At 38.1% G+C, this 16,272-nt stretch overlaps 2 protein-coding genes across 5 annotated transcripts; one reads left to right on the top strand and one right to left on the bottom strand.

Annotated features, from left to right (window-relative positions):
* Positions 1–265: 265 nt before the first annotated feature.
* On the bottom strand, positions 266–6,104 carry iqcd (IQ motif containing D). 2 transcript variants are annotated; one of them, XM_041998983.1, is made up of 5 exons: positions 5,951–6,104; positions 2,525–3,131; positions 2,195–2,410; positions 2,035–2,106; positions 266–1,057 (listed from the first exon to the last, which is right to left on the bottom strand). In XM_041998983.1, the coding sequence occupies exons 2-5, from the start codon at positions 3,122–3,124 to the stop codon at positions 776–778; spliced, it is 1,170 nt and encodes a 389-aa protein (XP_041854917.1). In that variant the 5' UTR covers positions 3,125–3,131; positions 5,951–6,104; the 3' UTR covers positions 266–775. The 2 variants fall into 2 exon arrangements, with proteins under 2 accessions (XP_041854917.1, XP_041854916.1); XM_041998982.1 differs by lacking the exon at positions 5,951–6,104 and adding an exon at positions 4,528–4,582.
* tpcn1 (two pore segment channel 1) lies at positions 4,780–15,985 on the top strand. 3 transcript variants are annotated; one of them, XM_041998977.1, is made up of 26 exons: positions 4,780–5,441; positions 7,946–8,079; positions 8,218–8,394; positions 8,952–9,065; positions 9,249–9,379; positions 10,533–10,621; positions 10,760–10,794; positions 10,936–10,994; positions 11,111–11,210; positions 11,332–11,448; positions 11,574–11,698; positions 11,783–11,831; positions 12,986–13,049; positions 13,136–13,180; positions 13,265–13,321; positions 13,417–13,470; positions 13,593–13,665; positions 13,917–14,024; positions 14,126–14,287; positions 14,476–14,591; positions 14,763–14,809; positions 14,903–14,971; positions 15,070–15,166; positions 15,338–15,477; positions 15,554–15,634; positions 15,732–15,985. In XM_041998977.1, the coding sequence occupies exons 1-26, from the start codon at positions 5,351–5,353 to the stop codon at positions 15,873–15,875; spliced, it is 2,478 nt and encodes an 825-aa protein (XP_041854911.1). In that variant the 5' UTR covers positions 4,780–5,350; the 3' UTR covers positions 15,876–15,985. The 3 variants fall into 3 exon arrangements, with proteins under 3 accessions (XP_041854911.1, XP_041854912.1, XP_041854910.1); XM_041998978.1 differs by lacking the exon at positions 4,780–5,441 and adding an exon at positions 6,394–6,999; XM_041998976.1 differs by lacking the exon at positions 4,780–5,441 and adding an exon at positions 7,026–7,821.
* The last annotated feature ends 287 nt before the right edge of the window (positions 15,986–16,272 follow it).

Raw genomic sequence — 16,272 nt, 5'->3', positions numbered from 1 at the left:
GTTGAGAAATATTATTAAACAAGGCTTCTTTAATTTCCAAATCTAATCTCTACTTCTAAAAGCCTTTCTGAGTTTTTTGTTGTTGTTTGTTTGTTAATAGCTAATCATGTTACTGGATTTTTGTCACACACAAAAGGTATATTTGTGTTTTCCTGTTTGTTTCTGCACTATAACACCTATTAGTCTTTAATTGCTTCAACCATTTTTAAAAATATTTCTGTTATCAAATTAAAGACTCTTGGTTCCAAATTGCTACTTAGCCGTTATATTTTTAATTAAATAAACAGATTAAAAATGCTTTTTAAAATGACTGCATTACATTTTTGTTCACATATAACACAGTGTCCTTAACTTTTTGTTGCAAATTGAACTAAAAGCTAATTGTGCAATCAATGGGGTGCACTGAATGCTGGAAAAAACAAAATAAAACAAAATAAACTTTAATGGCCCAATAATTTAGCTAAATATACCCATGTAGCCTTTCATTGTAATTATCAGAGCGTGGCCATAAATCTTATATCAGTTTAATCATTTTAAGTGGGCTTGTACTCATTTGGTGTATTTCAGTTTACAAAACTACAACTGTCAATAGTGCTAGTGGCTACAAAATAAGCAGGATGTAGGTAATTCTGAACGGGAGGCTTCTGCTGCCTCCATGTGGACATTAGATAAAAGTTATTTGCCCAACCAGTCCTATTTCCTTGGAATAGCTTGAGTAGATCAATGTTTTAAACAACATCCAAAAAAACACAATGTGATGAAACTAGTTAGCAGTTTATCTAGCCTTTTTGCCTTTTCCTTTCTTGGACTTTTTGCCTTTGCCCTTGTTCTTTAGGGCCATACGAGTACGGTAACCTCTCCACCAGGACTGGGCAATAATAGCCGCTTTGGTCTTTAGCTCCAGCTCCTTCATCTCTTCCCTTATCTTCTCTTCTGCCAGCCGCCGCTTCTCCAGGATCTGGTTGTATTTCACCTCTAGGGCAGGAAAAGTTTTCTCCAGCTCCTTCAACACCTCCTGTTCATTTGCATATTCACTCTCAGTCCGGTCCAGCTTGGTCTGACACATGTGATGGTGGACATTTGGTTATTGAAAGGATGGAGAAGACAGACATAGGGGTGAATATATCAAGCAGATAAACAAAAATGGAATACACTTTTTTCTTGAAGATTTCAATAATAATGAACATCCCCTTGAATTAAAAAGACACTCCATTCAGTGAACAAAGAGACGTGCTATAATAAAACAACATAAATTTATCTGTATTGTGATTTAGAAACAGTTAGCAGATGGTACACAAGTGTAAATGCTCCTGTCATGCATTTCAAATTAGAAACACACCTGAGGTAATTTAATCAAGTGCCAAGGTTTTATTTATTTGATTTATAATAAATTGGGTTGAACTAAATTATAACCAATTGTATTTAACTGGATTATAACTGGATTGAATTTGTATGATGTACCTTTAAAGTGTCTTGAGATTACTTTAACTATGAATTGGCATTATATTAATTAACTGAAATTAACTGAATAAATGGTAACACATCCCTTTAACCTCACTAACTTGGAGCAGAAGATTTTTTTCTCTTAAGCTGAGAAGTTTCCTTAAGTCAGCAAATCTTTTGACCCCTCACAAAGCAAGACTTTTAAAAGACCATAAAATAAACTCTTGATTATCTATATGCATAACAGTCATTATTCAGTTTAAAGATGGACCAAGGAGAGGGAATATAACTAGGTAAACAAACGTCAATCATCTCACAAATGTGTACAAGCAGCAACCATAAAACACTACTGGGACTACTGCAGGCAGAACCTGGTTAGGACAACCGTGAGTTAAAAGCTTGTGGCAAGTTAATTATTTTAATCACAAGTGCTTTTATTTTTTTAATGATATTTAAAAAATTGTTCTGTGTGATGTGAAAAAAAAAATACAATCAACATGCTAAGTTCCACCAGCTGTCAAAGACAGGCTTGTAAAACACTTGAAATGAACTTTAAGCCTGTAGTGGTGGCAAGTTTGTTTCAGTTTGTACCTGGGTTTCTTCCATTTTATCATCAAACACCTGGATTAAGTTTTCAATTTCCTTCCTCAGAATTTCATTTTTCTGCCAAGAAAGGAAACAATACCAGTCAACAATAATGTTATTTCTACAGTAAAAGTATTGTATCTTACTGGTGCCACATTAAACTCACCTCCTGGATATTTCGCTCTACCTGTCTGTTTTCAAGCATCAAACTTTTGAGCTGTATGTTCAGTTTATCAATTTCCTGTTGTAAACTGGTTAGCTTTGGGCTTTGTGTCTCTGTAGTTTTCTGGTCTGGTTTATCTGGAAAGAGTGGCAAATCCTCTTCTTCTATATTCTTCAGATAATTCTGGAGATCCTTTATCTCCCTTTCATACTGTGCACACTGCAATGGTAAAAGAATTATCTTATGGGTGACGAATGGGACTATGTACTTCACATGTCAAACTAACCTCATGTTCCAGGTTGCTTTTTTTTAATGTTCAGGTTGAAGTCTCACCTCTTCATTTGTTTTCTTTAGGGTTGTAGCGACTTTTTCCTCCTGTGGAATCAAGTACTCCAGATTTCGAACAGCGGCTGAAGACAGCTGAGGCTCCTCATCTGGACTGATCAACATTTTCATCATGTGGCTTTGAAATGACTTAAGCGCTCTGATTAAAATGGACTCACTCTCCCCAACTTCCACATCCAGCTCTGCTCTTAAACTAAAAAATGCATTTGGATTGACTCTGAAAAATCTGAGCACTTTTCTGGACGAGCTTTTTATATCCTTCTCAAGCTGAACTTTCCCTCTCCTGCTTGCTTCCTCAGCTTCTCCTCTTTGATCCTTCTCTGACTCTTGCTTGAGACCTTCCAGTTTCTCTAGTTTTTCATTTAATATTTGATGCTCTTGAAGTACCCTCCTCAAGTCCTCGTCCACATCAGTCAAGCTGTGAACCTGGAGGATGTTGGGCAGGCTTGCTGCAATTTCAACTCTACTGATGGAGTTTTCTATAATGTTTGAAATATATTGAGCCTCAGGAGAGAGACCCATCTTCTCCAACCATAAAGGATCACTTGACTGACTTTTTCCTGGTGCTGTTGCTCCTCTTGCGAACATACTGATACTTAATGGCAAAAATGATGGGAAAAAAAGGAGTGTTAAAAATTATACATGGCTTACATTAAAAAAAAATTAAACTATGATCTATATTGACTATTATCTGCTTATATTTATTTTGTCTTCATACAAATCAAATAATTTAAGTATTTAAACAACTATAAGTGGATAACCAACCCCAGTTTTGTCAAAACTAAATGACCCATCACGTGAAACTTCTAAAACTTTTTTACTCCTCAAAATATGAAGCATCATTGAATGAAAAGATACAGCTACTGTGAGACAGGCATTTCTACCACTATCATCTTTGTTTATGTCATTGTAGTAAGGAAGGGGTGGATGTGTCTGAGAACCATTTTTCCATGCACAGCATTGCTTGACTTGACTTGACACTATTCCCTACTGTGGGTTCGGCTCCTAATAATTTCTGTTGCCATGTCAAGCTGCAGAGACAGCGAGACAGGACGCAAAAAGTAATAGAGTACCACATCAAGTAACAAAGAGCGGCTAATATCTATGTGGTGAACACAGGGTGTCACTCTAGTTAATGCTTTGCCAGGGTTGGTTATGGATCCATAACTATGTAAGTGACTGGTGTGATGGAAAGGCCCTTTCTTAAGCTTGCCAACTTCCATAAAAAACAAAATCTTGACACACATAAAATGCTTTCAAGCATAATTTCTTCTTTGACATGTACATTATTGAACAAATATCGTATACAAAGAAAAACTATGAGAAACTTTATCTTCCCACAGTAAAGAATCCTTTAAAAAATTCCTGGATCCAGGTGGTGGCTCAGATCACCCTCAAAAATCTAATCAGTTGTTCCTTATTCCATTTTTGAGATTTCCTGAAAATTTAATTAAAATCCATCCATACTTTTTTTTGTTATGTTGCTAACAGACAGACAGAGAGAGATGTTAAGTTTCTTATCTAAAATGTCAAATAATACAAATAAAATGGGGAAACTGATTTTTATAAGGAGTTCATTTAACAGCACAGATCACATTTCACATTTCCAACAATCTATATATAAAACACTTCATCTCAAATGTTTTTCAAAGAAATACTTTTACTTAAATGCTGTTATTATATGAATGATCTGAATGTATAATTAAAAAATCATGGCAAAGTGACAAGATTTAAGCAGTATCTCCTATCAGTGACATTTTCTCTTCTGTTTTAGCAGTTTTCCTCCGCCTGATGAGCCTCTGGTTAAAACTACTGCTAACTAGGTAGGATTGGTTAGAAAGTTGTTCTGTAATCATTTCAGTTAACATTGATATAAATTCCACGAGGTTTATGAAAAATGGCCAGTTTGCTTTTTGAGTCTGGTTTTCTTCTGTTTTGGGTTTTGAACAAGATATTATTTAGACGTAATTAATAAAAGTTAATCGACATACCTGTTGACTACAGTCCTCCACTGACCAGCAAATGTTTGTTCTGTTGCTATGGTACCAGGAGGTAGTAAGAGTCAAATAATCACTCATTAATGTAATTTCTTAAAATTATAATAATAATAATAATAATAATGTTGGCTGGAGAGTTTTTATTTATTGTTTAAAAAAATATGAATAAAATAATATGAATAACTTTACAATGCACTATCGAAAATGGGATTGCTTGCCTGCCGTAAACTGCTTTAGTGTCGTGAAAGTTTGTTGATCTACATGTAGTTATTTTTTGCTGTAACGCTGGTGTCGTTGTTTGGGGAAAAGGTTAAACATATTACTCTTTCGATTAAAACACGTGTGCAGTTGTTTACTTGGTTGTAGTTAATATTTTCTTTCAGAATGCGCTCGGCATTTGTTATCCAGCAGACAGATCGCGCGCCGAAGATGTAATGGATGCAGACGGACAGCTTACGCTTGTTAGCCCGAGTGACATTACATATGTTATATCGGTGACAGATGTCATGCGTAAGAGGATAAAGATCAAATCGCCAAACAACTGGCTCCTTGTCCGCCTAACAAAACTTAAATAGTGCTCACTACACATTATACATTTGGACTTATAGACAACTAGCGTCTCATCACTGCGTAGAAAGTATTTGGTTTGTTAGCTAACAGCTACCTTTCGTCTTTTCTTCAACTGCGAGCACAAAGATGTGCTGTTGTCATGGGGTTTGCAAAATAAACCGTGCTGTTATTTTATCAGAGTGAAGCTTAGAATATCTCCAGCTGGGGCTGGAATTTAAAGCAGACTGCAGCCTGTTTATCTGCGAGCATGGAGTCTGACGACGATGTGCCTCTCATCTTAACTTGGGATGAAGCAAACAGTGGTCTGCTCAATGAAGAGACCGAAAGAGGAGACCAAAGTAAGTTTGTACAATGTAAAACTATTCATTCTGTCGCGGAGTCAAGTAAATTAGTTGTATACTTAGGCATATGAAATGGAAGACGATTTGGTGTTGCTGATGTCAGTGCAGGATACAGTATGTAATTAGAGAAAGGACAAACTATGAAGGGTTTTTTGTGTGCGTGTGTGTGCGTGATGAAGCTAAATTTTAGCTTCAACATTAATACAAACTTTGTGAAATAAATCTTAAAAATAAATTTTTAAAGTATCATATATGATAGTTAAATTCTGACAGAAACATTTAGTTTCAGATTCACTTGTACTTTTACATTTGAGACCCTAAAGTAAGTGTTGCAGGTAGTATTTACATACTTTTACACAAGTGAGATTTTGATGCAGGACTTTAACTCACAGTAGAATCTGAACAGCACTTGAATAATGTGAATGTTTTTTTTTTCATTTCTGTAAATGGCTTATTTTACAGTCTGAGCATATTTTATGAGCTGGAGTTAATCCTCATCTACTCACCATATTTGCACTGGTGCAGTCTGAAACCATCCAATGTTGAGATTCAGCTGTGTGTGGGCTTCACCTGCAGACTATGCTGCTTTAAAACATATTGTCCACCAGAATCAAAGGTCACGTGTGCAAGTGTGTGCGGTGTGTATGGGAATCCACACATCTACTGAACATCGTAACCCTTTGTTTTCCTCACATATAAGCTAGAAAATGAGCCATCTGAAAAACTGCTAGCTCAGCAGACCACGTACCCCTCTGCCCCTCCCTGGCCAGCATGTGTGTGTTGTGTTTGTGAATGTCTGCAGCCGTGGTGTAAGTGTGTCTGCGAGTGAGCTTACCACATCATTTGGTTTGGCTCCAAGGTTAAACAGGAAGAGGGAGAAGAATATCTTTTTTTTTCTTTCTTTCTTTCTTTTTTTCCCCCTCAGAATATCTGGGAGTGGTGTACAGATGGAAAGTATCACACTGTTGCTGCTGATTGCTATTGGAGCCTTCTGGAACTAAGGAGAGTTTCAACCTGGACACTGAGGATAATAAGACGTTGTATCACTTGAGTGAAAAATAATATGTCTGGATACTGGAAGCGTGGAGTTTGATTTTTATTGCTGGTGATCACAAAAGTAGATTTCGTGTGTTTCTAGTGGAAAAAGTGGTCCTGACTGCAGAGTGTGTTTGTGTCTTTGCGAGCCTGACCTCACTGTGTTATCGACTGGGAGCTCCAAACATGTTATTGTTCTCAGACAAATGAATGGTTTGAATGGCACACAGCAGACACGGGGTGCACTCCCGTCAGGACATCTGACAGGCTGCTGCTGGACTGGAACTGGATCTTCACACTTGAGCTCAATCTGCTGTGGACAGCTGTGATTTCTTTATGGAGACTTATATGGGCAGCATTTCATTTGATTCCATGAAGTTGGGCGCCCAAGGCGGAAACATGTGATGTGCAGTGTGTGGGATACTTACTCAGATAGACCAGCGCATGAGTGAAATATGCAGCTGCAGAGAGATGCCTGGAGGGGCCACTTATTCAAGAAAGAAACTGTGACTAAACCATAGTGAGAGATCAAGCTTGGTTCTGTAAATGACATGAAATAGTAAATATTTTGTGGATTTTTTTCTTCAGTTGTACATTTAACTTGGTTCAAAACTAATGTGTCTGTCAAGTCCTACAATAGCATGTTATTAGGATTCTTGATGTTTACTGTAGCTTTTGATGCTAGTCACTGTCTTTGTTGCAACGCAACATTAATTCCTCTTGGTATTTTTGTCTCATGTCTGTATCCTGTCTGTGGCAGGAAGAAGGCGTGATAGGCAATGTGACATCAGTGCAAACACGACTTTTTCTTACTGACAGGCAGAACTTAGTTTAAAGTTTAGACTGGGCTGAAGGCTTGCTTCATTGTGCAAGTGTTTAAGTTCCCTTTCACTATTCCTCATGTTAGTACCTCTCATGTGACAATTTTCCTTGGGTTTCTTATAAACTTCATAAGCAGTTTTAATGTTTGAAATGGTTTTGTGTCTACAGTTCTTTTAACTGCCGGGACATTTCTGAACCTGAGTGTTCCAGTTGGACTTTACTCTTGACTCTGTTTCTGGTGTTTGCATCAGGCCTGAGTGGAATGTTTGCTCCTCTGTACCTCCAGATGTGTGTGGATGCTGGAACAAGACCAGCATAGTGTGAATGACATGCACACTTGTTGTGCCGCGAACATCAGGGACCTTAATACATTCACACAGCTGACGCACTCAGACAAATCCAAACTGATCAATGGAGTCCTTATGTGGACAGCCAACTGGTTTCCATGACAATCAGAGATGCAGTGAGAGTCCAGTAGTGATTTCCTCCTATACCTTACAGTTAGGTTTAGACTGCGCTGGTAGGCATAAACCCTTCTGTTCACTGTTTGTGTGTGTGTGTGTGTGTGATTTATCTGCATTAAGAAGATCTGGATCAACACACACACACTCAAGTTTTGTTCTTTTTGTTTGCTTTTTTCTCAGACGGAGGACATAATTATGACATAGTGAACAATGCTGTGGTCTCAACACCAGGGCCACAAAACAACAGAGCCCAAAATGTGTCTCTAAGACAAAGCTGGGAGATGAACTACCAAGAGGCTGCCATTTACTTGCAGGTATTCACAAGCAAGTGGACTTTTCATAATAAGGAATCATTCCAATATGGCAATAAAAGTATTAAAGTTATCATTAAAAATGATTTTATTTACCTGCTGCCACAGATAAGTGTCAGAACTTTTGCATTTAACTTACAGGAGGGAGAGAACAATGATAAGTTCTTCACTCATCCTCGAAACCCAAAAGCACTGGCAGCATACCTGTTTGCCCACAACCATGTGTTTTATATGATGGAGCTCCTGACAGGCCTGCTGCTGATGATGCTGTCTCTGTGTGAAGCTCCCGCTGTTCCTTCACTGCGCATGGATGTCTACGTAAGTTAAATTTGGAGCTGTAACCTGTTCTTTGAACATCTTTTTAATTGTTCTGCTTTTATTTTTTACACATGACCAAATGAAAACAAAAAAAAAACTGCAGCCACTGATTGTTGTCTTCATTTGGCTGATTTACTCTCACGTTCAGCTAAAGTAGTTAAACATTTCTTGGCCTGTACAAGTTTGACCTTAAATGAAATCAGGCAAATGAAGGCAGCAGAACTAGCTGCTGTTAAATTGTGATTAAATGTGAGTTCAATAATGTGAATGAAGAAAAAGGGCTCTGTGAAGGTGGCAGGTTCAAAGAACAGGCCATCACATGGTCAAAATCTGCTATAATGCCACATTCTACAGGCATTTTCTACATGTTTGATCATCATCGGAATAATGAAAACAGATCTAAATACAGTTTACCAGAATATTCTTTTGATATCCGTGTATGAGAATTTACCACAGCAAATGATGAAACTGTAACATGTTATCACCTCAGGGAAAAACAAAACAGACGCCCAGTTTTATGCAAGGACTCGTGTGTTTTTTTTTTTATTTCTGCTCAGGTTCATGCCACTCTGGAGCTGCTGGCTTTGGTTATGGTGGCATTTGAGCTATGCATGAAACTCCGCTGGTTAGGTTTCCACACTTTCATACGGCACAAGAGGACCATGGTGAAGGTAACATATACATGCTGGATATTTACTGATGAAGTCGAAGTGTAATCATTTTACAGTAGCAACTTAGAAGTCTTGTTATTTTCTATCCTTGAGCTATGGGAAGGCGGCCATGCTGCCTGCATATCTCAGGCTTTGTCATTAAGATTTGCTGTGTTGCCCATGTTGTCTTCTCTCTTTGTGCAGACGTGTGTGTTGCTGCTACAGTTTGTGGAGGCCATCGTGGTTCTAATCAGGCAAACATCTCATGTGCGAGTAACCAGAGCGCTCAGACCCATATTCCTGGTGGACTGTAGATACTGTGGGGCTGTACGGAGGTACAAGATTATCTAAACATTCACACACACACACACACAGGTCAAAATCAGAGCCAAAGAAAATAAGTTTCAGTTTATCTGTCCTGTCTGTTTTTGTTTGTTTGTTTTTTAAAACTCTAGCAAACTTGAAACAAACTAGGAGCTATCCACTCCCTCAGTTTAAACTTTAATTTCACACAATATTAATAAACCCCAACAGTACCAAGTAAATCTGTATTTTACAGTACACTGCACGGTGTTTTACCAAAGTTTCTGTAATGTGTCTTGATTTACTTCAAGTCGCAATGATTGGTTCACCACAGCTGATGAAAGGAGTGATAGTAGTGACAAATGGAGTTGGCTGCAGCAGCTAGGTGTAGTGGCACAGCCAGTAACAGAACAATTCAAAATGCATCTTTCCAAGGTCCATAAAAATATTTTCTTTTTAAAACTGTATCCAGTGTGAGGATTCGGGAAAAATGTAAACTTTTTAAGCTGATTGTCTTCTTCTAGTCAGTTTCTGTCTTTCCCCTGTAGTTTCAATTTTTGTCTTAAAAACATCCAACAGAAGCAATTTTTTAATGCCATAACTTTGTTTTTAGTAATGTTGAAAATGTTCTATAAGAGCTATTTATAAGGATATAATTGCAATCATTCACTGCTGTGACTCAAGAATATTTGTGACTGTTGGGTTTGGACAGCCAGGGTTTCATATGTAACAAACTTCCCCAACAATTCATTTAAACTTGTAGGAAGAGACTAGTTAGAACCGATGAAAACAGCGTTTATCTAACACTAGCAACATATTAGGTGTTGGTTGATGTTATTGATTTCACAGAATCAAGAGTGTTTGGGCAGAGGTGAAGGTGAGCAGCTGCAGGCAGGCGAGCGTTGAGATAGAGGCAGAGCAAATTTGCATTTTACAGTTGTGCATGTTTTAATTTGATGAGGAGAAATGAGTGTCTGGAGGTTTTCTAAATGCTTGGAGGGAGAAGTAAAGATGTTTTGGAATGTTTTTATTATCAGAATCTGAAATGCAAGACCTTTCCCTTATATTTGATAATGTCTTTCAGACATCACAATTTACTGACATTTGTTTTTTATGTAATTATTTTATAAATTGGTTACCTGTTAAATGTAATAGTTTCTGACAAGGTGTGTTTCATCCAATCAGAAACCTGCGCCAGATCTTCCAGTCCCTCCCACCTTTTATTGACATACTCCTGCTGTTGCTTTTCTTCATGGTTATATTTGCTATCTTGGGTAAGAATATGTAATAATGTAATGCATATGTATGTTCTTCCTTCTTTTCTGTCTTCTTGAACTGAGCATGGACTGTATTGTAAAGTAATTTATGTTTTTGTTAGTACGTGTGTTTAATCAGCCTTTTGCCTTCTCCAGGTTTCTGCCTCTTCTCTACAAACACTGCTGACCCGGTATGTCTTCACTCTGCCTGACAGTAGTTTGTATATGTTATGCAAGTGTGGAGACCTGGATGGTTCTTCTGCCTGTGCAACTCATGTGTTTGTTATTGTTTGGTGAGATTTCCTGAGTTTAATTCTGTTCTTTCACCGCAGTACTTTAACACTCTGGAGAACAGCCTCGTCAGCCTGTTCGTGCTGCTGACCACAGCAAAGTAAGCACAACAGCATATATAGTACTGTTTAGTTATCTTTACACTCATGGCATGCAAACAGTATAGTTCCTACTTTTAAGCTGGTTTTTCTTTTGTATCTCGTGACTCTCTTATAGTTTCCCTGACGTGATGATGCCGGCGTACTCTAAGAACCGATGGTCTTGTGTTTTCTTCATTGTTTATCTTTCCATAGAGCTCTACTTCATCATGAACCTGGTACAAATGGTTTCTTTCTTTACTTCTAAAATGTCTTTTTTTTAAAAATATGGCTTCCAGTTAGCTGCATAATTTCAAACCAGCATTTCTAGCTTTTTTTTTTTTATCTGTTCCCCTTCAGCTCCTGGCAGTGGTGTTTGATACATTTAATGGTGTCGAGAAGATGAAGTTTAAATCTCTTTTGCTTCACAAACGCTCTGCTATTGACCATGCTTTTCAGCTTTTAGTCAGCAGACAGGTATACTTGCTAGTTTTATATTTAAAAATATTTTAATAAATGAAATACTCATAGACTCTGTAAACTTTTTAATAATGTTGCCATTTATTGTTTCTTTTTCTTTTTTTTTCCTGTTTTACCTCCAGAGGCCGATGGGTGTCTCTCTAAAACAGTTTGATGGTCTGATGCGATTTTACAGACCACGGATGTCTCCAAGAGACCGCTTCCTCACGTATAAAGCTCTTAATACATCCGGGGCTTCTATGCTGAGGTTTCTTAGATATTTTTTTATTAAAACCTTTCTGCATTTATTTACAATTGCAACATAAATGAATGAGTGTCTGTTCCTTTACAGCCTTCAGGACTTTTATAAGTTCTATGAAGTCATTGGCCTTAAATGGAAGGTAATTGATTTTACATTTGTGTTTATTGGTTTAAACCCACAGTCACTCAAAAATGGGGTACCTCAAGGCTCCATTTTAGGCCTTATTTTATTTTCACTTTATTTACTTCCTCTGGGGTCCATTTGTGTAAAACATAACGTGTCATTTCATTGTTATGCAGATGACATTCAGATTTATTTGACTTTAAAATCTGCTGGAGATCAATGCATAGAGAACCTACAGAAATGCTTGTGGGATATTAAGACATGGATAGAGATTAATTTCCTCTGCATAAATAAGAATAAAACAGAGGTCATTATTGTTGGGAATACTGACCTGCTGGCAGGATGCAACAGTGCTGTTGGCTCTCTGGACTCATTTACGTGACCTTTTATTAAAAATCTTGGGGTTGTTATTTTAACCTCAAATTTGACAGGCAGGTCAGTGCAGTAGTCCAGTCTAATTTTTCTCATCTTAGTTAAATTAAGCCTTATCTTCCTCATGATGCCCTAGAAAGGGTCATTCATGCTTTTCCTCTTTTCTAGACTGGACTACTGCAACTCCCTTTATACTGGGATTGACCAGTCTCTCCTCCGCCGTCTACAGTTGATCCATAACTCTGCGGTGGGAGCAAATTACTCCAGTACTGCGCTCCCTTCACTGGCTGCTTGTCTATTTTAGAATTTTTTTTTTATTTCACGTTTGACCCTCACATGGTCTGGCACCTCCTGATCTTTCTGGGTTTCTGCACTATCACCGTCCTTGTAGAGCTCTGAGATCTGAAGAACAAATGCGGTTAGTAGTCCCCAGGACTCGCCTCGTGGAAACAGAGCTTTTTCCTCAGCAGCTCCTAAACTTTGGAATGGTCTCCCTCTTTCTGTGAGGTCTGCCAGAACCTTGACTTAATTTAAATCTCTTTAAAAAACTCATCTTTTTATATGGGCTTTTAACTCCAGAGAGCACAATCATTAGGCCAGGCTTTGCACATCTTTTTGTCTTTTATTGTTTATTTTATTGTTGCTTGATGTTTTATTTTGTATCGTTATTTTACCTGTGCAGCACTTTGGGTATCTCTTGGTATGTGAAAGCACTATATAAATAAAGTTTGATTTGATTTGAAACCAGTCCCGCTGACTGACTGCCATGAGCATGTACTGAAACTGTTTGTTGTTTAGCCACGGCGGAGTGGAGAACACTGGTTTGATGATCTTCCACACACAACCTTCCTTATTTTTAAGGGCAAGTTCTCCTTTTTTCTTCTTCTGTTTATTGTATTTACATATTTTTTTAATAATCTTAGTTATAAGTGCATTCTTCTTTAACAGGCATCAACCTGCTTGTGAAGTCCAAGGCCTTCCAGTATGCCATGTGTAAGTGTAATAATATACATTCTCCCAGCTGCCTACTGAAGGATTAGCCATCACAGGCCTTTTAACCTTTTACTGTGACTGCAGATGTGGTGGTAGCCATCAATGGTGTGTGGATCCTTGTGGAGACGTACACTCTGAATAGTAAGCTCTTCTTCAATCATAAATGAGTGGCACGCATAATAAAAGGATAGAAGGTCTAATGCTGATGATTTATTACCCTCCTTTTCTTCCTGCAGGTGGTCATTCCTGGTCCAAAGTTATTCCCTGGAGTTACATTGTGTTCCTGACAAGTGAGTAAAGCCTGTGACATCTCCCACTCAAACACTTAAATGGTATAAAATTACTTGGAGATGATCGAAGTGGTTGATATCCACTGGCACTAACACTAGCTCTGCCTCTGTCCTACTTTTAGTTTATGGTGTAGAGGTGTTATTGAAAATAACCGGTTTGGGGCCATTGGCTTATTTCAGCTCTGGGTGGAATCTGTAAGTAAAACCTCCTCTTACATTTCTTTATTCAAGAAAAAAGAAAAAAAAAACAAAGCTGAAACAACACATTTTAACTTTCGCACTGTCACCATGTTTGGATTGAGTATTAATGAATGTCAGTACCTTGTTATGGAAGTATTTCAGTATTTTTACATGACAGTTTGTGAAAAGTAATTAAATGTATTGAGAAAACAACTTATATGCTTCCATGCTGTTGGTGGTCACCCTTACTGTGCTCGTGTGTCCAGGTTTGACTTCTCAGTGACGGTGTTTGCCTTCCTGGGCCTGATTGCCCTCGTCTTCAATATGGAACCTTTCTACTTTATTGTAGTGCTCAGACCACTCCAGCTGCTCAGGTGTGTATTCTTTCCTATTTTTAAGATCAGAGCATACATTTGTAAGTGTAATCTTATATACTGTATATTTTGTTCCAACCTATAACTGTTGTTCTTCACAGATTATTTAAGATCAAGCAGAGATATCGTAATGTGCTGGACACCATGTTCGAGCTCTTCCCCAGGATGGCAAGTCTGGGACTGACGTTAATCATCTTCTATTACTCCTTTGCCATTGTGGGAATGGAGTTCTTTGCAAATGTTGTTTACCCCAACTGCTGCAAGTAAGTTATGCCATCATCATCATCATCTGTAGAAATTTAAATTTAAAGAGTTGTGTTTTGTCCTTTGTAATTCTACATGCTAGCCTATTTAAAGACATTGAAATTAACTATAATGTCCTGAGTTCTTCTACACCTTGAGTTAGTAAAATTGATAAAAAATTTTGTTATTGAACTTTGTTTTTTTCCAGCACCAGCACAGTGGCTGACTCTTACAGACAGATCAACATCACTTACGGCAACAAAACAGTGTTGGAAGAGGGCTACTATTACCTCAATAACTTCAACAACATTCTCAGCAGCTTTGGTAACTTCTCCTACTTTTAAAGCAGTACTTTTTTTTTTTCTTGTGAGTAGTCACTGCTTTTATTAGTACCCTCAGATTTTAAAGTATAAATAATGCATTTGTTGTATTTGTTCTTGGAGTTTTCTCTTTCTGTGTAAATTAGATTTTTCATGTTTTCTCATTCACCTGCAGTGACTTTGTTTGAGCTGACTGTGGTCAACAACTGGTACATCACCATGGTAACATCAAGTCATTAATCTGTGGTTGCTCTGCAGTCTTACAGCTGATCAGTGGGTTTTGTGCTTTGACTGCAGCTGTGTTCTCTCCCCCAGGAAGGAGTCACCTCTATGACAAGCCACTGGAGTCGTCTGTACTTCATGACTTTTTACATAGTAACGATGGTGAGGCCTGTAAACGTTTTCTGTGCATTATTATTTCTGATATGCTATGCATCTTTCCTCTTTTGCTGTTACTGAGTTTGTGTCTGTCCCCTCATCAGGTGGTGATGACAATCATTGTGGCTTTTATTCTGGATGCATTTGTGTTTCGTATGAACTACAGCCGCAAGAACCAGGAACCAGTGGATAATCCAGAGGGTGTGTATAGTTCTTTATGAAGTTATGTGCACATTTGGCATTCAGGCATGTGTTATGTTCTTGTGCATGCAAATATTTATATAATTTCCTTCACTGGGAACGGCAAGAGAGATTTACCTCTGATTAAAATACCCTTGACTAATTTAGCATGTGTAATTTTACATGTTCTAGATGAGAATGGGATAGTGTTTGAGGTAGAGGTGAGTCGAGATGAAGCTCTGGCCACTCTTGAACTATACAAGCAGACATGTCCAGGACTGTCCTCCCTCAGCTCTCTGGCAGGAGTCCTACAAGCTATGGACAGGAGTGGGGTAAATACATGCACTGGAAAGTCTTTGTCCTCTGCTTTGCATATAAACCATTACTAAATCCTCCTTCTTTGTACAGCATTCATCACTGGTGTACCTGGGTCGCAGGTCGAGGACAAAAAGCGACCTAAGCATGAAAATGTATGAGGAAGAGATACAGGTGAGAGACCGAAGAAATCGTGCTGTGTAACATAATAGTAGATGGACTGTTGTGACTTCTAGTGATCCCTGCTTTGATTGTCGTCTCTATTGTCTAGGAATGGTATGCAGAATATTCAAGGGAAACCCTTCCTCAACCAGACCAAAGCTTGGAGCCAGATTTGGACAGTCCAATCTCGGAACAATCTTCCCTTCCAGAGCCTCAGCTGAACTCACAGACTGGACATTACAGTGTTAACTAATGCACATTTTGCAAGCTGTATGTACAAAACAAAACAAAAAAACTAATGTCAAGCAAAGAAACCCAGACACTTCCATTTCTCCAACACTTACCCTAACCCTGAGTAGGAGAGAAAAAAAATCCTGGGGCCTTTTGGACTGATGTGCGAGTGAGACGGGTTAATGGTGAATCCATCCTTGAGCCAAATGGGAGTGTTGAATGCCAGATGCTACCAGAAAACCTGTACTACCACAACCTGTTGTGTATGTATTCTGATGTAGAATGTAGGGCTTGTGTGCCCTATTGTTAATCATGTAGTACTTAAACATGATGCCTTAGTTAACAGCTCATCTGTTCAGTATTAACACAGATATTACTTCTACTAGAGTATATATATACCAAAAAAATAAATAAAAACC

Source organism: Melanotaenia boesemani, chromosome 11, assembly GCF_017639745.1.
Source record: "Melanotaenia boesemani isolate fMelBoe1 chromosome 11, fMelBoe1.pri, whole genome shotgun sequence".
In the NCBI taxonomy this organism is placed as follows: domain Eukaryota; kingdom Metazoa; phylum Chordata; class Actinopteri; order Atheriniformes; family Melanotaeniidae; genus Melanotaenia; species Melanotaenia boesemani.
This window is presented reverse-complemented; position numbering and strand designations above follow the sequence as displayed.

Bases quoted from the DNA above. Each gene is read 5' to 3' on its own strand.
- tpcn1 (XM_041998976.1), top strand. From the start codon at position 7,713: ATGGAGTCCTTATGTGGACAGCCAACTGGTTTCCATGACAATCAGAGA. The intron at 7,822-7,945 runs GTAGGCATAAAC...CTTTTTTCTCAG, and splicing joins GTTAGGTTTAGACTGCGCTG to ACGGAGGACATAATTATGAC. The intron at 13,050-13,135 runs GCAAGTTCTCCT...CTTCTTTAACAG, and splicing joins AACCTTCCTTATTTTTAAGG to GCATCAACCTGCTTGTGAAG.
- iqcd (XM_041998983.1), bottom strand. From the start codon at position 3,124: ATGTTCGCAAGAGGAGCAACAGCACCAGGAAAAAGTCAGTCAAGTGAT. The intron at 2,411-2,524 runs GTGAGACTTCAA...TTACCATTGCAG, and splicing joins TAAAGAAAACAAATGAAGAG to TGTGCACAGTATGAAAGGGA. The intron at 2,107-2,194 runs GTGAGTTTAATG...CTTTCTTGGCAG, and splicing joins TAGAGCGAAATATCCAGGAG to AAAAATGAAATTCTGAGGAA.